General features: G+C 41.1%; 1 protein-coding gene across 1 annotated transcript; it reads left to right on the forward strand.

The window, feature by feature from the left end:
* Positions 1–1,354: 1,354 nt before the first annotated feature.
* Positions 1,355–20,392, forward strand: LOC310992937 (4-galactosyl-N-acetylglucosaminide 3-alpha-L-fucosyltransferase 9-like; the record flags this gene model as incomplete). Its single annotated transcript, XM_083981166.1, has 2 exons — positions 1,355–1,798; positions 19,331–20,392. 2 exons carry the CDS (start codon positions 1,355–1,357, stop codon positions 20,390–20,392), a joined length of 1,506 nt encoding a protein of 501 aa, XP_083837292.1.
* Between the last annotated feature and the right edge of the window lie 299 nt (positions 20,393–20,691).

Here is a 20,691-nt window from a genome sequence, read left to right on the forward strand (position 1 = left end):
ACATTCAGCAAACTGGCTTCCGTGGTTTTCCGTCCCACTTGCTTTTGATTATATAGCTGAAAGGGGAAACAGAGTCTCCGAGAGAGCACATCTCTCCCACCTTAGCTTCTCTCCACTGGCTTCCTGTAGGATTTAGAATGGACTTCAAAATCCTCCTGCTGATTTATAAGGCTCTTAATGATAAAGCTCCGTCCTATCTGAAAGAACTAATCATTCCTTACTGTCCTACCAGAGCACTCCGCTCCCAGAATGCAGGTCTGTTAGTGACTCCCAGTATCTCTAAAAACAGACTGGGAGGTAGAGCCTTCAGTTACCGGGCTCCTTTACTGTGGAACCAGCTCTCTCCATGGGTCAAAGAGGCAGACACTCTAACTACATTTAAGTCTAGACTTAAGACCTTCCTTTATGACAGGGCTTTTAGTTAGGGCTGGTTCAGGTAGCTCTGAACCATTTTATAGCTACGCTGCTATAGACTTATGGCGCATTTCCACTAGCACGGCTCGGCTCGATACGGCTCGGCACGGCTCGGCTCGGTTTGGTTGTGTTTCCATTACAACTGAGTATCACTAGTGCCGCCGTGACGTCATTTACACGGCGCCGAGCAACGCTCTAAACTCTGTAAATATATAACTTTAGCAACATTTGAAACATTTTCAGGCGACAAAGTAGTCGTTTAGATCCCCAACGTGTTGAAAATCTGACAAAATACCAGCTGTTTACAATTTTGTTTCGACGAAGTCGGCGTTACTAAAGCTAGCCGTAGTGAGCAACGCACTTCCGGTTATTTCCACAAAATAAAATACCCGTTGCCTTTTATCATAAGGAAAGCCATTACGATAGAACTGGTGCTTTTACTCTGTAAACAGGAAGTGAACCTACCCTCGCTGTAGCTAGCTTTAAACCGCCGTTTTGACTGCTCTCGTCCCGTTAACGGCATTTAACCGTTCAATATGCCTTACTGGAGAGTCTTGCCAGCTCTGAGATCGGCCTGGTTCATTGTAAAACATTTATTTATTGATGTAAATGTGGTGTTTTCTGTGCATACAGACCCCAAGGCAGTGCTGCTCTTCTTTCTAACCACAAACAAACTGCTGCTACAGCCACAATTGTTAGATTTCATCAATGAGACCAACATCCCCTAAAAAGAGTTTAACCAGCCGGTGGTAAACCTCTAAAAGCCATCGGGGAAGAATTAGCGGTCGTTTTCTCCCCGGGGTGACGACCGTAGGCTGGCCGGCGGAGCACGTCAGGAGCCGGGCTGACTTAATAAAGTCAGGAGCGCGTTGCCACGACAGAAAAAACGACTTCTGAATGCCTGAAGAAGCAGCAAGCTCTGGAAACTAAACTCACGGAAATGGAGGACCGGGCGCGCAGGGAAAATCTCCTCATCTTCAACTTAAAAGAGGGAGCAGAAGGACAAAATGCTCTCGCCTATCTTACGGAGAATATTCCATTATGGTTCCCTGCCCTGGCGTCTGCACCGCCGGAGCTAATGAGGGGCCACCGACTGGGACGTCCACCTGCCAGCGGTAAAACACAACGCTCCCGTCCGCTGATAATCAAGTGCCTTCGTTACACCGACAGAGACGCATTGTTAAACGAAGCAAGGAAAAACCCTCCGGAGGTACATAATATCCCGCTGAGATTCACCGCAGACTACAGTGATGCCACAACTAAGCGTCGGAAGCCATGCTACAAACTTATGCACGAGGCGAGGACCAAGGGCTTCCAAGCTTTCCTCCTCTACCCGGCCACCATCAAGTTATCCCGGGGAAACGACGTGCACATTTTCCAGGAGGCAAGTGAAGCCGAGCGGTTCCTTGCAACCACGGACGAATAAATGTGGCGGTGCTCCGGAGTTGGTAAGGCTGATTCTTGACTGATCCTAAAAGATTCAACTTGAAACAAGACTGAATTACTTGGATTTATTGATGCTAAATCGACAGTGACAGTTTAACAATGCAAACTTTCCTTTGTTTTTTTTTGTTGTTGTTTTTTTTTTTTGCTCTCCTTTTTTCTCTCTCATTTTTTGTGGCAGCCTTTTTTATGTGGGCTACATTAATTAAGCGGCACTACATGCTCCTATTATTATTTTTTTTTTTTCCTTTTCGCTGATAACTGTAGCCCGCAATAAGCCGCTCACCGCCCCGTGGTACAAAGGCCTTTTTTTGTTTTCCTTTTTCCTTGGATGGAGGGTGGAGGGACTCTTTGTTTCCCTCATGGACACCGGTATACTTTTTTACGATAGGGTTTTTTTGTTTTGTTTGTTTGTTTGTATTTTTACTTGCTTTGTTTTGTTTTGTTGTGTGTTGTTTTATTTTTTCTCCCTTTTTTTTCTTTGTCTCGTTGTTGTTTTTTTTGGAGGTGTGCGTAGGTGTGGGTGTGTGTGTGAATGTGTGTGTGTGTGGGTGTGTATGGTGGGGGGTGGGATGGGGACCCAGATTCAGTTCAGATTTCGTATCTCAATTTACCTAGCTGGGTTTGTTTGCCTGATCATGCTATACATGAATTTGAAAGCCTATGAATAAAATCAGTGTCTTATCCTGGAATTCACGGGGTCTTAATTCCCCCCAGAAACGAATAAGCACATTAGAGCAACTGTTTAGGAAAGATATACACTTTGCATTTATACAGGAGACACATTTTTTGAAGCCTGATGTACATAGATTTCAGAATAAACACTATCATGTTATTGCATCCTCCTGTTTTGACAAAAAAAGTAAAGGCGTCCTTATAGCTGCTAAACGTAATTTAAATTATAGTATTCTGGGAACAGGGGGCAGTGATGATGGGCGAATCACTTTCTGTAAGATTATTTATGATGGTGTCAAAATTGCTCTGATTTGTGCCTATGCTCCAAATTGTTTTGATCAACATTTTTATGATTCATTAATATCAATATTACTAGACCTCCCTGAGTTTGAGCTCCTGATAGGAGGTGATTTTAATGCGGTGTGGCTGCATCAGACAGACCGAACAGGGGTAACAGAGAGTAGAGATCAACAGTTGTCCTCTAAAGCATTACGAAAATTGGCTGCTGATTATGGACTAGAGGATATGTGGCGTTTGATGAACCCCTCCATTCGGGACTTCTCGTTCTACTCTGCTTGTCACAAGACTTTCTCAAGAATCGATTATATTTTTGTCTCCAAAACTCTTTTTAGTAATATTGATAGCACTACTCTGTGTCCAACACCACTATCTGACCATAGATTTGTATTATGCACCTTTTCGATAAGAGCTGGCCAACCCAGAGCCCCTCGTTGGCGTTTCAATGCTAGTTTGCTCCAAAATGATGTGTATATAACAGAACTGGAGGCTGAATTAAAAGATTTTATACAAATAAACAGCACGTCTGTTGACGACCCACGAGTGTTATGGGACGCAATTAAAGGTTGCATCAGAAATAAAACCATATCATTCGCATCAAATCTTAATAAAAGTAGAAAGCGCCATATCGATTTTCTTGAGGCTGAAATTGTAGCAACAGAACAAAGTATGGTAAATGATATGTCGCTTGAAAACATTAATAAGCGCCAGAACCTATTGGAAGAACTTAGTAGCTTGCTGAGACAAAAAACAGAATTTATTATGCATCGCACGAGACAAAATCATTATATGAATAGCGCCCGACCTAGTCGCCTTCTCGCGCTAAAGATAAGAGCAAATAACCAATTGGCAAATATTGCAGCGATCAGAAATGAAGAAGGAACTTTAACCTCTGATCCTGTAAAGATTAATCACACCTTCAAAGGGTTTTTTCAAAAACTATATACATCGGAGGTGGATTATGATGAAAAAACCTCTAATGATTTTCTGAATTCGTTATCTTTATCTAAATTGCCCTTGGATGCTGTACACTCATTAGAGGCACCAATCACTATAGAGGAGCTAGGCCAAGCTATCAAATCAATGAATAAAGGCCGATCACCAGGCATTGATGGTCTACCTCCAGAGCTATATTTGGCTCTCTGGCCTCAGCTCGGACCTCATTTGTTGAATATGATAAATGCTTCTATCTGCAGAGGATCTTTCTCTACAAGCTCTAATATTGCTATAATATCTCTTTTGTTAAAGAAAGATAAGCCTCCTGTCGATTGCTCATCTTACAGGCCTCTAAGTCTCCTTAACTGTGAAATTAAATTGTATGCGAAGGTTTTGGCATCCAGGTTAGAGTGCTATATGCCCCATCTTGTTCACCATGATCAGACCGGGTTTATAAAATCAAGACTAGCTTCGGATAATGTCCGCCGACTACTTCACATCATACACTCAGCCTCCAGTTCAGAAAATAATAGTTCTATTCTTACTTTGGACGCTGAGAAAGCTTTTGACCGGCTGGAGTGGTGCTACTTGTGGTCTGTGCTCCGACATATGGGCTTTAGTGATAACTTTATTCTCATGATCAGACTGTTGTATGTTAATCCTTCTGCTGTAGTGATAACGGGTAATATTTGTTCTCCTAGGTTCTCAATTTCGAGGTCTTCACGTCAGGGATGCCCATTGTCCCCTCTTCTATTTTCACTGTCATTAGAGCCTGTAGCTCAGGCAATAAGGCAGTCAGAGGTTATAGAGCCGATCACTGTACGTGACACACCTCATTCTATTTCTTTATTCGCAGATGATATTTTAATTTTCATAAAGAATCTGGCAGAATCACTTCCACATCTGATGAAAATATTTGAGACCTTTAGTAATATCTCTGGATATAAAATCAACTGGAGCAAATCAGCATTAATGTTACTGGGTAAACAAAGCGATCAGACTCCTACTTTAAATTTTCCTATACCTGTTGTCACTAATTTTAAATATTTGGGTGTTTCTATTTTTCCTTCTTTGGATTCGATAACCATAAATAATTATAATAAGGCTTTGAAGGATGTAGAGGAAGACTTAATGAAATGGGGTAAACTCCCTACTTCCTTTCATTCCAGACTATCGGTGATTAAGATGAATGTTTTGCCACGTGTAAATTTTATAAGTTCAATGATCCCTCTTGCCCCTCCAAACAATTATTGGAAAAAGTTGCATTCTATCATAAATCAGTTTCTCTGGAACAAGAAAAAACCGAGAATTAAAACCTCTACATTGCAAAGGCACAAATCAGCAGGTGGTGTGAACTTGCCCAATTTTGAGTGGTACTCGTGGAGCTTTGTCCTACGTCCACTTGCTGTCTGGTTAAATCCAAACAGTCAGGTTTCATGGCTCCCTATTGAGGAGAAATTAACATCTCCATATAGCCTGCATAACTTGATACATTCTAATATTTCTCATAAGCTAGTGAAACGTGACTTTGGACCAATTATTTCCTATCTCTTCACTGTGTGGCTTAAAGTCCAACAGTTTGCAAAAATACACTCAAAATTTTTTCGTCAGTCTCCAATCTTTCATAATTTTAGTCTTTTAATAGATGGGAAACCCATTTCTTTTCCCCAGTGGAGTGATAAGGGAGTAAATACACTCCAGGACATCATAGGGATACAAGGTATCCTTGAATTCCGGGAATTACAAAAAACTTTTGATCTTCCGGGCACTTCCTTTTTTTTTTATTTACAGTTACGGGCAGCAATGCGCGCTCAAGGTGTTCCGTGGGACTCCAAATTAGAAGATCATCCTTTTCATATTAAACTGAATACTAAAGGTAAAAATAAGGGTATTGCCTCTGAGTTGTACAAACTGATCGTGGAGGCTTCATACAAACATCTGCCTTTAAATAGACTTTGGAAAAGTGACATTATAAATGCTTCCTCAGAGTTCAACTGGCAATCTATATGGTCAAATATTACTATCTCATCTAGAAACCCGAATCATCAGATGATTCACTATAAGTTTGTCCATCGATTTTATTTTACACCCCAAAGACTTCATAAAATGAAACTTAAAAGTAACCCATTTTGTGATTTTTGTTCAGGCAATACCGTTGGTACATTTTTTCATTTAGTTTGGCAGTGCCCAGAAGTTAACAGATTGTGGGAAAATATTTCAAGTATATTGTCTGTTGTAGTGGAGAGAACTATTCCTTGCTCTCCTTCTCTACTATTACTTAATGATATTTCTTCTCTGAAACTAACAACAAATAATAGCCGTCTTCTGTTTGCTGGGCTTACAGCAGCTAAGAGGATGATAGCCTGCCGTTGGAAACCCCCACATGTAATGTCAATCAAGGAATGGCTCTCTTCATACAAGGACATTGCACAGCTAGAGCTTACCACTGCACGATTACATTCAGCTAAAACACAAAATATCAGCTGTTGGTCAAACTTGGTAAAAAAAATTGAAAGTTTAATGTAAGAATTGTATTATTATTGTTTTTTTTTTCCTGGCTGTGCAGTGAACTGTTTATTTCTTGTGTACTTTGGTTTCTGTCTATTTGACTAAAACATATAAAATGTACATGTACAGATGTGCATGCAACTGACATACTGGCTATGTGTGCGGTCATGAAATTTCTGGGTTAGGGTAGAATGAGTGAGTGAATGAATGATGTATGAGTGAGTGCTTTGGGATATTATTGGTTCTGTTTTTTTTTTTTTTTTTTTGTTATTGTTGTTGTTGTTGTTGTTGTTGTTTTTTAATATTATTGTTTGTTTGGTTTTGATTGATTGAACAACCCTGTTAATTCAATATGCCAATCGGGAGGAGGGTGGGGGGAAGGGGATTAATGGGGTAAAATGAAGATAACAAGGCAGTATTTCATTATGCTACCCCACCGATTGTGTTTCCTTTCATGCCCTATCAGTTGTCTGTTAAAAAACCAATAAATAATTGATCAAAAAAAAAAAAAAATAAAGTCACGTAATAACAGGCTTCAGCAGGAACATTTCTGTTGTCGGTCGTCGCGCGGTTATGACGCTTCCAGTGACGATACTCATCGGCCAATCAGTGGAAGGCAGTCGGCTGACGTCACGTTTTAGTAACGCTTCGGCTCGCTTGGAACCAGGGCTGAGGTGATATCAAAAGTGTACCTGGTTGCGGGTACTGCGTGCTAGTGGAAACACGCAAATAGCGCGCCGAGCCGAGCCGAAGCGCGCTAGTGGAAACGCGCCATTAGTATAGACTGCTGGGGGACACAGCTGGTTACACAGAGCCCTTTCCTCTCCTCCCCTCTTCTCTTCTCTTCTCTTCTCTTCTCTTCTCTTCTCTCAGTACATTTTTGAACTGTCATTTTCTGTTGTACTTTGTAGTTTGGCCTTGGTGTCTCGCACTCTCTCTGTGTTTCCACAGCTCCACCGGAGCTCCATCTCTCTGCACCAACCGCCGCCTTCATCGCCCGCCCTTTCCCCTGCTGTTAGACCGGCCTCCCCTCCCTTCCTATGAACCAGTCTGCCATCCAGTCCTCCCATTACAGTAAGCTGGCCAGCCCCCTCCCCCCCACCAGAAGCTGCCCTCATCAACTCCTGCTAACATTTCCATATTTCGCACATTCTTTGTCATAAATTATAAACTGTTTTCTTGTCTGTAACAACATCTATTGCACGTCTGTCCGTCCTGGGAGAGGGATCCCTCCTCTGTTGCTCACCCTGAGGTTTCTCCAATTTTTCCCTGTTAAAAGGGTTTTCCATGGAGTTTTTCCTCAGTGGATGTGAGGGTCTAAGGACAGAGGATGTTGTTACGATGCTATGTGAAGCCCTTTGAGACAAACTGTTTGTAAAAACGGGCTATACAAATAAAATTGCCTTGCCTTGCCTTGCAAATGGATACCAACTTTCTTCGTCCAAAAAGACACACCAAAAAACATCCAAATACCTCCATACTGCTCGTCTGTAATGTCCCTCTGGTATTGAAGCCCCGACATGAGAAATTGTTCTGAAAAAAATTAAATAAGTCTATATTTTAAGCTTGTTTGTAGTGGAACCTCCCAGTGTCTCAGTTCACTGCTCTGCCTGTGTCAGTGCGCGAGATTTGCACTGACCGGCGGAACAATTTCTCATGTCGGGGCTTCAATACAAGAGGGACATTACAGACGAGCAGTATGGAGGGATTTGGATGTTTTTTGGTGTGTCTTTTTGGACGAAGAAAAGTGGTATCCATTCACAACCATTATATGGACAAATACTGCTGCGCGGACCCCCCCGTAACTCAGAGAAGGCACGGAGGACTCTGAAAATTCTCACAGCCCTTAGTTGACATGAGGGTGAGTAATCAGTGAAATTTTAATTTTGGGTGAACTATCCCTTTAATTTTAAAGTGCAGTGTGCCCGAATATTGTATCATCAATTCAAATTGAATCATCAAATTTAAAATCCTGTTGTCATTGCTGTGTTGTAATCCTACCATTTTTGCCTACCACCATGTTTATCTGTTGTACAGTGTTGCAATTTATTGACATAAATGTGTTCAATACGATGATCAGACTCTATTCTTTTGCAAAAAATAATCACTCTGTTATAGATCACCATTAAAAGAAGTCAAATAAATGTCACTTGATGATTTACAGTACAAACAGCGTAATCATTAAATAATTATGAACATTAGTCACCACTTTACAATAACCATCTAAGTTATGTTTATAGGTGGTTTATAAACCAATTGTTAATCATTTATAAAGTATTACAAACATATGTTGCAATTTTACAATAAGCTACTAGCTATAAACTACCTATTTGCCAATTATAAATGATGGTTAAACATTAATACATTATCTATTTACCATTTATAATTGGTCTATATGCTGTTTATATGTGATGATCAAATATTAGTAAACTATCTGTTTACCATTTATAAATTTTATAAAGTTTGTTCTTCACCAGGTATTTCAGGAGGCTGATATAGCATGTATTAATAATTATATATTTTTTAATTTGACTCAAATCTGGTTGATAGACAGGCTAGCAGTGACAGAGAAGAAGGCAATCTGAAAGCATAGCTGGATAAGATGAACCACAGCAAAGCTGTCAGGACAGCTCATGGGGAAGTGGAAGGCCTGCTGCAAGATGTTTAATCACATGTAGTTCACTGCTCCTCAAACTGGGACTGTCTGTAGTAGGCTACCAAAGGTTCATCACTCTAACAGTAATGTAGTAAAAAACTAAATAAAGTCTCTACTTAGTTTTTCTGTATGACTTTGTTTATTTAATTATAGCTTATAGTTTAGCTAGATTATATCTTACATCTGATGAAGATCTAAAATTCATATTTCAACTTTTTTTTTTATTACAAGCATTTTAATATGGAAATGTTGGCCTTTTGAAAAGTATGTCCATCTATATGCACCAAATACCTGTGGCTTTTTGACTTTTGACTTCAATATTCAAATTCATTGAGATGCATCATGCACCATAGCCTATATAGGGAGGGGTGCGGTTCTAGTGTTACTGTAGGACTCTAAACAGAAGCCGGAATATCCATAGACTGTAAAAATATCACTTCCTCTGCCGGACCCCCCACCCGCGCCCCCGCCCCATACAGCAGGATGCAAGAAATGTCACTCCAAGCTAAATTCACAACTTGAGAGCCCTGCAAACAGCCTCTGCTCATCCACACAAGCAGACACACGGGAGAGCAGCCATAAAATCAGGACGGAAAACACCGTTAAAAAAATAAAATAAATAAAAACTCCGCCGCTGTCAGTCCACCACACATCCGAGCGGACACACAGCTGATCAAACCATTTCTTACCTTCACTCTGGTGTCTAAACCAGGCAGCAGCATCAGTCATACAGCATCAACAGTTTAATAATCTTCCCGTTTCGATCGTTACTCCCGTTCTGCCCGTTTCATCCATGCAGTGTGAAAAAAAAAAGAAAAAAGTTTCTATATAGGGAGTCCCACCGGGACACGGGCGCCAGACGGTCCTCTACAGCTGAGGCTGTGAAGAGCCTCCCCCTCCCGTGGCTGCTGTAGCTCTGTATTGTTTCTTTTTTTTTTTAGTTCATGTTTGATATCGAACTGTTCTGGGTTTACTAAGATAGGCTACTTAAAGGGATAGTTCACCCAAAATTGAAATTTCACTCATTATCTACTCACCCTCATGTCGACTAAGGGCTGGGAGAAGTTTCAGAGTCCTCCGTGGCTTCTCTGAGTTACAGGGGGTCTCGGCGTAGCAGTGCATGTCCATTATAACGGTTGCAAATGGATACCAACTGTCTTCGTAACAAGAAGACACACCAAAAAACATCCAAATACCTCCATGCTGCTCATATGTAATGTCCGTCTTGTATTGAAGCCCCGAAACGCGAAACTGTCCCGAAAAAAATGTAATAAGTCTATATTTCAAGCTTGTTTGTAGCGGAAGCTCCTCTTCCCGGCAGGGGTGTCACTAGTTTTTAAGGACAGGGGGGGCTTAGCCCCCAGTAGATGCACAGGATGTGAGCGAATGTAGTGCGCAAGCACGAACTTTCACAATGGCCCAGAAAAAACACAATATTTAGAATTTAGAGTAAATTTAGAGTATTGAATCATGGGCTAGTTGAATCTAAGAATAAGTAAAGTAACATCTAATGAGTAACTGTGTAAAAGTAGATGCTAAAAAAAAGTGAACCTGAATAATTTTTCAGATGTTTGACTATCATGGATATGTCCAGGCGGAATTTGACGTCTGGTACCTCAGGTACCTCAGGTACCAGACTGGAAAACTAATTCTATTTCATTAGTAGCCTGTGTCATAATGGTTATACACTCCATCCAAATACAGATGTTTTTGGCTCATTTTGACCTCCTCACATTTTCCAATTCAAATAAGACCAGACAACAGAATGAAGTGCGACTCCACCTGAAGCAGATATTTATGGTAAAGAGTGCACACTTCACCCTAGAAACCCCTTCATCTTCTACACAACCAGGACCTTCACAAGAAATTTCAGATTTTTTTTTTTTTTCCGAGCTGAAATAGACATTGGGGGGTGGTTCAAATGACTGACCCTGAGAATCATTTTAATTTGAATATTCTGCTTTTATTAGTAGTTTTATTTGGACTAGGTTTAATATATATATATATTTATACCTATATATTGTTATCATGCTGTTTTATATATTCCTGTGTCTTACCTGATCTTCTGCATCTTCAGGGCATGTCTCTGTCTGGCCTCTCCCTACAGCATTTCTCTCCCTGTCTGTCTGCTGCCTGCAGTGTCAACATTAGTATTTTAAATGGATTCATTAAATAATCTGTTTTTACTGCTAAATGTTATTTTCTTTAACACAGCCAAGCGATAAAGTACCAGATAAATGTTTACACATTACACACATACACAGCACACACACACATGAGACAGACAGAGAGCAGGTGCGTCACTAGGTTTTAAGGACGGGGGGGGGGGGGGGTTAGCCCCCAGTAGATGCACAGGATGTGAGTGAACAATAGTGCATGAGCACAAACTTTCACAAACAAAAAAACAAAAAAATTATTTAGAGTAAATGTAGAGTATTGAATCATGGGATAGTAGCCCAAGACTACTACTAAGACGTAGTCAAGTAACATCTAAGGAGTAACTGTGCAAAAGTAGATGCTAAAAAGAAGTGAACCTGAGTAATTTTACAGATGTTTTATTATCATGGATATATCCAGGCAGAATTTGACCTAGACTGGAAAACTAATTATATTCCACTAGAAGCCTACGTCATAATAGTTATACACTCCATCCAAATACAACTGTTTTTGGCTCATTTTGATTTCACTCAGACCTCTTCACATTTTCCGGTTCAAATACAACCAGACAACAGAAAAGTGTGATTACAACTAATAAAAAATATGCATAGACATTTGAAATATATAAACTTAGTGAATAACCAGCTATAACATAAACCCACATTTGTAATAACTAGGAGCAGATGTATGTTTGTGGTATCAAACTAAGGAAGAATGAGATCTCTTCCTCAGAATCAGGTGAAGAAGGCCCATCAGAGACTTTACTTCCTCAGGAAGTTGAAGCAGACTCTCCTCCCCCGCCCCCTGCTGGTTAACTTCTACAGAGCATCCATCCAGTCCATCCTGACCTGCTGCTGCTGTACAGTGTGCTTCACAAGCTGCACTGCCAAGGACAGGAAGGACCTACAGCGGGTGGAGGACGGCAGAGAGGATTATCAAGACCACATTTCCTTCCCTCAGAGATATCTAGACTGGTCGACTGCACAAGAAGGCCAGAAATATCAGCACTGTTCTCCCCACTCCCCTCCCCACTTCAAGACTGACTTTTTTTTTCTTTCTTTTTTTTTTACTGTTTATTGTATTTATATATTGCTCTTTTTAACTTTTTACTGTCCTGCTGCCATGTGGAGCTGCTAAACGAATTTTCACAGTAAATGTTGGTGACAATGTTGACAGTGTCAATAAAGGATTCTAACTAAATTTAAGCCTACCAAACATGTGAGAAAAATCATATTTATTTCGAAGGCAACATGGATGGTCATATTGATGTGTATGTGGTCTGAAATTAATGAATAAAATCTTCTCAAGAATCCTGCTGTCTGTGATTTTTTTAAGGAACTAGGCTACTAATGTAAAGATGAAGATGAAGAAATGAAAAACCACTCATTATGTGTCACTTTAGGTCATAAAGGTTAACTACTGGACATGTTATTGAGTAATGATTCTGTACTGATGAAGTAACTAGTTCACTAATCATCAAGTTGTGATTCACTATCTATGAAATTTGATCACGAGTTAATGAAGAACTGATCATTAATAGTTCCTCATTAGTTCCTCAGTAACTACTCCTCTGAAATTTGATCAGGGGTTCCTGAAGAACTGACCATTAACTAATAGTTAATTAATCAGTAGTTCCTCAGTAACTACTCTAATGTTGTGTTCCTTAGTTCCTCAGTAACTACTGTAATTTTGTGTACCTCAGTTCCCTAACTAACTACTCATTAGTTCCTCATTAACTACTCTAATTTTGTGTACCTTACTGTAAAGTGTTACCTTATTTTTTTATGTTAAAACAATATAAAACAGGGTTTCCACTACCAGTTACCAATACTTTGCTCCCCTTTCCACTACACAGTTACAACTCGACTCAGTTTTGGCGCTTTTCAGTCACAGCTGAGTTCTTCATAGTTCCTCCTCAGTAAAAACGAAACTTATCAACCAGCGCATCCAGCATTTCCTGTTAATAAACGACTCTGTGGCGGCCGCGACTCTCTCTCTCTCTGGCGCACACACACGCACTTACACAGACGCACACACGCACATGGACAGGTCGCGTTGTTGACGGTAATAAACATATGCACTAAATCATGCTAATGTGTTAAAATTGCTATCCGCCCCCCATTAGACCGTCAGACGGGGGGGTCGCTGCCACTACTTAAAAAAATCCTAGGGGAAACACTGCACATAATACTGTTTACACTTGAAAAAAAGAAAGAAATATTTTATTTTATTTTAACTTTTATAAATTTTAGTTTTAGTTTCAATTTGTGGAAGAATAAGTTTATTAAAAGCTCATGCTTACACCATGCATGTAAAGAGTTATAATAAAACATTTCAAAATGCATGTGCAACTCGGTTAAAGCAGAAGTGAGTGATCCGGTCGTTTTCGCTAATGCTGCGTTCCAGGCAGGCTTTTGAAATCGTAAATTACAGCTTCAAGTCACAACTTACGACTTTGTAGCGTTCCAGGCAACCCACTCGTGTTTTTCCGACCTGTTTTACCGGTGAAAGTCACTATAACGGCCACTCGTAACTTCCGACCGGTGAACTCGTACCAGATCGAACTGGTACCACTTCACGGTCGGAAAAATACGAGTTTCCTTGAACGCACCATAACAGTCCTCGTCGCTACGTCACCACATTCACGGCGTTCCTTGGCTGCACACACAGCCCTGCATGCCGTTCTCTCTCCTCATTGGATAAAAACTGTAGGATACGATAAATGTTTTCTCTTCGGCTCAGAGCAGAGCAGAGTGACTGAGAGACCCGTGTTTCAGTCCAAACACTCTATGTAAGTGATTGCTGTCGGAAGATATAACTATTTAAGACTTATATTAACACAAATATATCACTCACTTCTGCTTTAAATAAAAGTCTGTTGGTCCAGTCATATATTTTGTCATTGTAGTTTTCTTAAACTCTCGTCTCGTCGCGTTCTCGTGAACCCAACATCGTGTCGTGAGTTGAGTGTATTGTCACACCCTACATTCAACCCATCAAATGAAAGAATACAGTCTCTACTTTCCAGCAAAAAAGATTGTTTGTTTCTATCTTGTTCCAGTCTTGAGAAATTGGTGGTTGAATATAGGTCAGTTTAGCCCAAAAAGCCATTTTGGCACCAGAATCTTGAGAAAAAGAGGTTTTTGTGTCGGCTGTTATTTTCAGGTACCAGTACAATTGGCTCCTTTATATTTTGCTTTAGTGAGGCCTCAACATCTGTACAGTTGTTCTCTTGTAAACAACAACAAAATCAACACTGACAAAAGACAAAACATTTAGGCTATTGACTGACACACGACTCCAGTCTCTTTTCTTTCTTTTTTAAAATTTTTGGAGTTACAACTTTTTTTTTGTGTGTGTGTGTGTGTGTGTGTGTTTCTTTCTCTCTCTCTCTCTCTCTCTCTCTCTCTCTCTCTGTCGGTTTTTTTAGCTGAAACACGGCACTTCAGATCAGATCCAGCTTCCTGCGACCCTCTGTTCAGCAGACAGCAGTGTCTCTCTCACACACATGCGCACGCATGCACGCGCACACACACACACACACACACACACACACACACACACACACACACACACACACACACACACACACACACACTAAGCTTTAATTGTACACAGGAAGCTTAGACAGACAATGACTGATGGATTATTTGATTTTTAGTGTTTTTTTAGAGAGGCCTGGGAAACACATAGGAACAATGGACTCTTGTCTCCCACCACACATGACAAATCACATGTCCATGAGCATGAAAAGTCTTCTCCTGTGCTTCCATACATTTGCATGCATTCATCTTCAGGTGTGTCAGCAGTAATCACCAGCTTTTGTGAGATGGCTGTTGTTTGTGTTTGCGCTTGTGTGTTTGCCAGGGTTGGGTGAGTTCTGCAAGTGAGTATGAAGATAAACGGCAGATACAACAGTCCAATGGTGTTCAATTAATTTGTCCTTTCCTTCTGAAAGCTGTGGAACTGCACTGCAGTGATTACACTCATAGGTCAGTTATGATGGTGATTACCACTGACAGGACTGACCATCATACCAAATGACAGGCATTCTAAAGGAACCTGTGTGCACCTGAATCATTCATTCAGTGTAAACAACTAAAACTGGTTTTTAGGTTGAACTCATCCATATACATGTATTTGCATTCACATGCTTTCAAGTGACAGATGCCTGCTTGAATACGAGAGGGAGAGAGACGTGCCGTACACTCTGTGGAAAGGTAAGAAGAGCTTTTCTTTATGATAATGTTCATTTCTCTGAGGATTTAGACTAATGACTGTACCGATTAATTGGTTAATTATGGGCAGGGCTAAGTGCTTGTTTTCCCTACTTTTTTTTACATGCACCATAATTATCATAATTGGTCAAAATGTTGTAATGGCTTCATTGACAACGTCATGATACAAGACTGAGGCTGGAGCAAACATGGCCTCATCAAGAAGAATGCTTGAGAATGCGCGTACTGGTACAAATCTCAAACCGTACTGAGCTTCCTGTCTACACAGTCATTTCAGATTATTGTGAATTTGCAAACTGGCAAACATGATAATAAATGTGTGAGGCGTTTTGGATTACACCCTCAACACAGTGGAACCACTCGGACTGAATGAAGAACTCAGTCTCTCATGTTTTCTTTAATAGCCTATGTGTTTTGCATTAGGCTATTGTGTGTGTTTTTTTCGTTTTGATTTTGCTATATGTCACTTGCCCGTGCCGATTTATTGCTTAACTTAAGTGTAAATATTGTATATATTGATGTTTGTATAGTTTCATAACTTGTAACGAATGAGCACTTTTGATTGGTTCGGAAATGATGTATGCGGCCATGTGATAGGTGCTGGCACTCCCACCCTCCTCAACCAATCACAGTCGGGAGGATATTTAAATGCCTCGTATACCGCACCAGAACCATTTGACCCTGATGAAGACGTTGTATGTCGAAACGTTGGTCTTGTTGCTTTGCACTAAGTAAACTACTCGCATCACCAGTGACTCGTGTGCTCCAGGCTCCTTTTTTCTTTTCCTCAAGTTGCTGGTCCTTCCTGAGAGCACCGACCTCCACCTGTGGAGGGGCTGCAGCGCACAGATACTCCTTTCTTATCTAATAAATGTGTGAGGTTGGGAGACATTTCATTTTGATATTTTTTGTCTTTCACTTCACTGTGTTAATAATAATTATGGGATGTCTTTATGTGATGCAGAGACTGTAAGCGTGGGAAGACAAGTTAACAGTCTTGTTTAATGAAACAAGAGGAAATTATGATTCCTGTAGTAGTAACTAATTTTGTGATTATTAGACACGGTCAGTAAGGACACGTTTTATATGCAAAACAGGCAACTTACAGTGTGTCAGAAGCCATATATGATGAATTAGGGCATGGTCAAAAGACTGGCGCACGTGCACACTATTTCAGGGTGATTGAGATGATTGAGGGAAATCACGTGAGAATATATGTTCGTGGGGTTTTATACATCTGACAGAAAGACAACGTATGCATTTTTCCTATTTTGTGTATACACATATTTCTACACCTAACTATAAACAGAGTTTTATACATTTCGCCCATGGTATCCAGAGAAAAGTGAGTAAGAGAATGTCTCATTCATAAATAGCCCTTTTGGCTGCTGAGCTCACATATTGTCTGAGCAGTGTTGTATTTTAACATTACGGGCCCTAGTTTCTTGGTGCAGCGCAGGTGGCGCACGGTAACGCAGCCGGTCTAATGCAAGTTTCGACCAGCGCAGCCTAGCGCAAAGTCAGATTGGAAGATTGGCAGATCGCGCTGCGCTGAGATAGGCGTGGCCGCGCAGCAGGGGGAGGCGTCACAGATTCAGCTTGGTGCAGTGGAAGTTTTGTGCGAAAATGTCCCGCCGAGGTTGCGCTGAAAGCTCGCCACCTCCAACCAGGTCTACTCTCAGCGCAGGGCGAAGCGCAGCAGGTGCAGTGGAAGTTTGACTGACTGACCTGCAGTGCACACACGTCACCAAGACCTCACAGGCAGATCTCCACAGTTCCAGACACATTTCAATGCAATAAATATCCACAATAACCACTATTTAATGCAACTAATGGAATCAACACGTGAATTTATATCTATATAGATTGTCCCGTCACATCTGACGTCAGATCAAAGCAGAGATCAAAGGCTGTCGGTGCGTAAAGGAAACTCCACCTGAATTAACACAGCAGGGACGAACTGGCACTGAAAAGCAGCTGTGGATGTCCCAAAAGCAGGACTGAGGGTGGATGACTGCATGTCGCTGCCGTGTTGAGATACCACTCTACCCTTGTGATGATCGCTTTATTTATTTATTTACTTATTAATTCATTAGCGCGAGCGACCGCATCACGCAGCCGTAATGAAAAACAAAACACAAATCTTCATCTCTCTTGGTCCACCACAACAGCCTCGGTATCAGATAGTCAGTATATAGCCTACTACAGTATACCATCTCTATCACAGAAAAAAAAGAGACGGACAGAGAGAGAGAGAGAGAGAGAGCGTCCTTTACGCTGATTTCATCCGTTACGCATGGTGTTTGTTTATGTTGTGATTACACCTCTCATCTTGCTTACACAGGGTTTGAATAAATGTGAGTTTCTTTATTAGTTTATTAGTTGTTGTTTCTTACATTGGGCAGCCGTTCTCAGTGTATCAGATCAATCCTATGATATTAGTAAACTCATTATTGGTCACTCTGAGCTCGGACCTCCGGACCAAAACAGCTGTTTCCTCCTGGGAGAGGTTCGGCCTCTGGCGTCGCTGTCTCCTCCGTCCATGTCCAAGTATAAAATGACAAACTTGCAGCGCGCATCGCCCGCCGCGCAGTTAAAGGTGAGGAGAGGAGCTCATTTGATTGGTGAAGATCTGACTCGGCTGTGTCAAACCCACTCCACGCCTTTCTCTCCTCCTCCTGTCTCCCTCCCGCCCTGTCTCCTCCCTCTTCACCGTTTGCGCCGGTAGGAGGGACGAGGGGAGGGCTTGCGCTGGTCTAAGTCTGACTGCGCGGCCCACCAGACTTGCGAAATGGACCTGGGCCACACCCCGTTGACGTGGCGAAGCTGCCCTGAGGTTAGACTTCACCTGGTCTAAGAAACTAGGGCCCTACAAGTGAAAAGGCTTTTAGGATATGGACTAACTGGGTTTCCTAATCCCACTCTTTGTTTGCCTTATAAACAACCATCATGTGTTGTTACTTCTGACCAATGTGAAAAACTGCATCCTTAAATTCTAATGGATAAACTGTAGCTATATAGCTAAATTGGATCCTTAAATAGGGCTAAAAACTAAATAATAATACTAGCCAATAATAAATATTGTGTTTTCTTTTATTTAAAAATGTTCATAGATACTTATGTAATAATTGGAATGGTTTGACTGCAAATAATAACACATATTTAGTCAAAACCTGTGTTCACACCATCCCATTATATTCAGTCTCATTAACAATTTTATCATCCTTCCCCTACTTTTAATATGTTCAAGTGTAACAGTTCATTTCACCATGCATACATTACTGTTGTATCTGCCTTTATATTTATACTACTGTTTTGCTTTTGCAGATTATATTAAAAGTCTAGATGTAAGTTCATGCACGGTTAAATGGAGTACAATAATAAACTGCACATCTCTCATGATCCTTTAAAAAGCCTTTTTAATCCATTCTCTACTCTTATGCTTACAATGCTAGGTTAACAATGTCTCTCTTACTCTTTTCATAAAGACACACACACACACACACACACACACACACACACACACACACACACACACACACACACACACACACACTCATGTAACACACTGCAAGTGGAGTTTACTCGCTTTTTTTTTTTTTTTTTTACAGTGCAGTGTTGCCTCAAATCAAACACAGCTTTTGTGCACCAACATATATGCTCGCTGTTTTGCTAATTTGACTTTAAAATGTAGCTTTACTTTATGTGGGCCTAATGGCGTCACCAACGTGTCCTCCTACCTTGGCTGCCAATTACACAAGTATCAATACAATGATCGCATTCTGCTGCATTTCCAAAATGAAAACCAGGGTCCTGATTGTCAGTAGATGCATGTGAGTGTTGGATACCTGAGCCCTGTTCACACTGTTCCAATGAATGGAGACATGAACCATGAACTATGATTCAACAGTTACTTTCTATGTTTAGCTATTGGACACTAGAGTTGCTGTCATTCATAACACAGTTACAGAATTGATCACATGACTTTGTTTCTCTGCCTCCACAGATGTCGACCGCAGCCACATGGAAAACGTTGTGCTTAGCACTAGTTGCTGCTCTCACCATCATCGGCTTTGTTCTGTATTTTGAAGCACCAGCCCCAGTTTGTCAATATTCGTCCACATGGGCCCGTGAAGACACTTCTGAAAAGCCCATAGTCCTGTTGTGGTTCTGGCCTGTTGGTGTGAGGTTTGATCTCAGTGGCTGTTTACCCCACTTCAACATTGACAGCTGCCTCCTGACAGATGATAGATCCTTGTACAGTAAAGCAAAGGGAGTGATTATCTTCCACAGAGATATAGACTGGCATTTAAAAAACCTGCCTCAGGAGCCACGTCCAGCTTTTCAGAAGTGGATCTGGTTCCATGTGGAGTCTCCTACCAACACAGCAAAGATTCCTGGTCTGGAGAACCTGTTCAACTTAACGCTGAGCTACAGGCGAGATGCTGACATCACTGTGAGGAATGAACTGGTGATCAGGAAAACGGACATGAAAGACGACTTTGTCCTGCCCAAGAAAGACAAACTGGTGTGTTGGATCGTCAGTAACAAGGACCCGGCGACCGGAACAGCAGTGAGAGAGTCCTATTACCGCCAACTGTCGAAACACATCCACGTCCACCTCTTTGGTGCTTTTTCAGGGAAGCGGTTACCTTATGAGGACTACTACTCCACCATTGCTAGCTGTAAATTCTACCTGTCATTTGAGAATTCAATCCACAGAGACTACATCACTGAGAAGTTAAACGGGCCTTTTGTGGCAGGGACGGTCCCTGTAGTTTTAGGTCCACCACGGGAAAACTACGAGCAATTCATTCCCTCCGATTCCTTCATTCACATCAATGACTTCTCTGATCCTAAATCTCTGGCAGAGTTCCTGAACCACCTGGATACAGATGATGAAGCGTACATGCGTTACTTTGAGTGGAGGAAGTACTACACAGCCACTCCTCATCTCCTGTCAATCCAAAATGAATTCCTTCAGCCCGTCTGCCTCGCCTGCGATCACATGTCCAAAGACAGGGATTACAGTGTAGTTCACGACCTCTATGGGTGGTACTGGTCATGAGGAGCAAAAGTGAGATCAGCATTTGATAGATTACTGACAGTTTAGGGTTTTGTTTTAGTGTTTTTTGCTCAGTTTTCTGATATTTTATAGACTACTGTTTGTTTATTAACCCATTTAATCCCCAATTTTCCAGTCATGAAAATATCCAAATCATGTGCCATTGGTAACCCTTTGAATTAGTCAATCATTATTTTTGGAAATTTTCATGGAAAATAGGTTAAAAAGTATGTGCCCGTTTCAGCCCTTGGCTTTCTTCAGCGTGAGGAAAGCCAAGGGCTGAAACGCGTCCGTCAGGCACT

This window comes from Trachurus trachurus, assembly GCF_905171665.1.
Source record: "Trachurus trachurus genome assembly, chromosome: 10".
Classification (NCBI taxonomy): domain Eukaryota; kingdom Metazoa; phylum Chordata; class Actinopteri; order Carangiformes; family Carangidae; genus Trachurus; species Trachurus trachurus.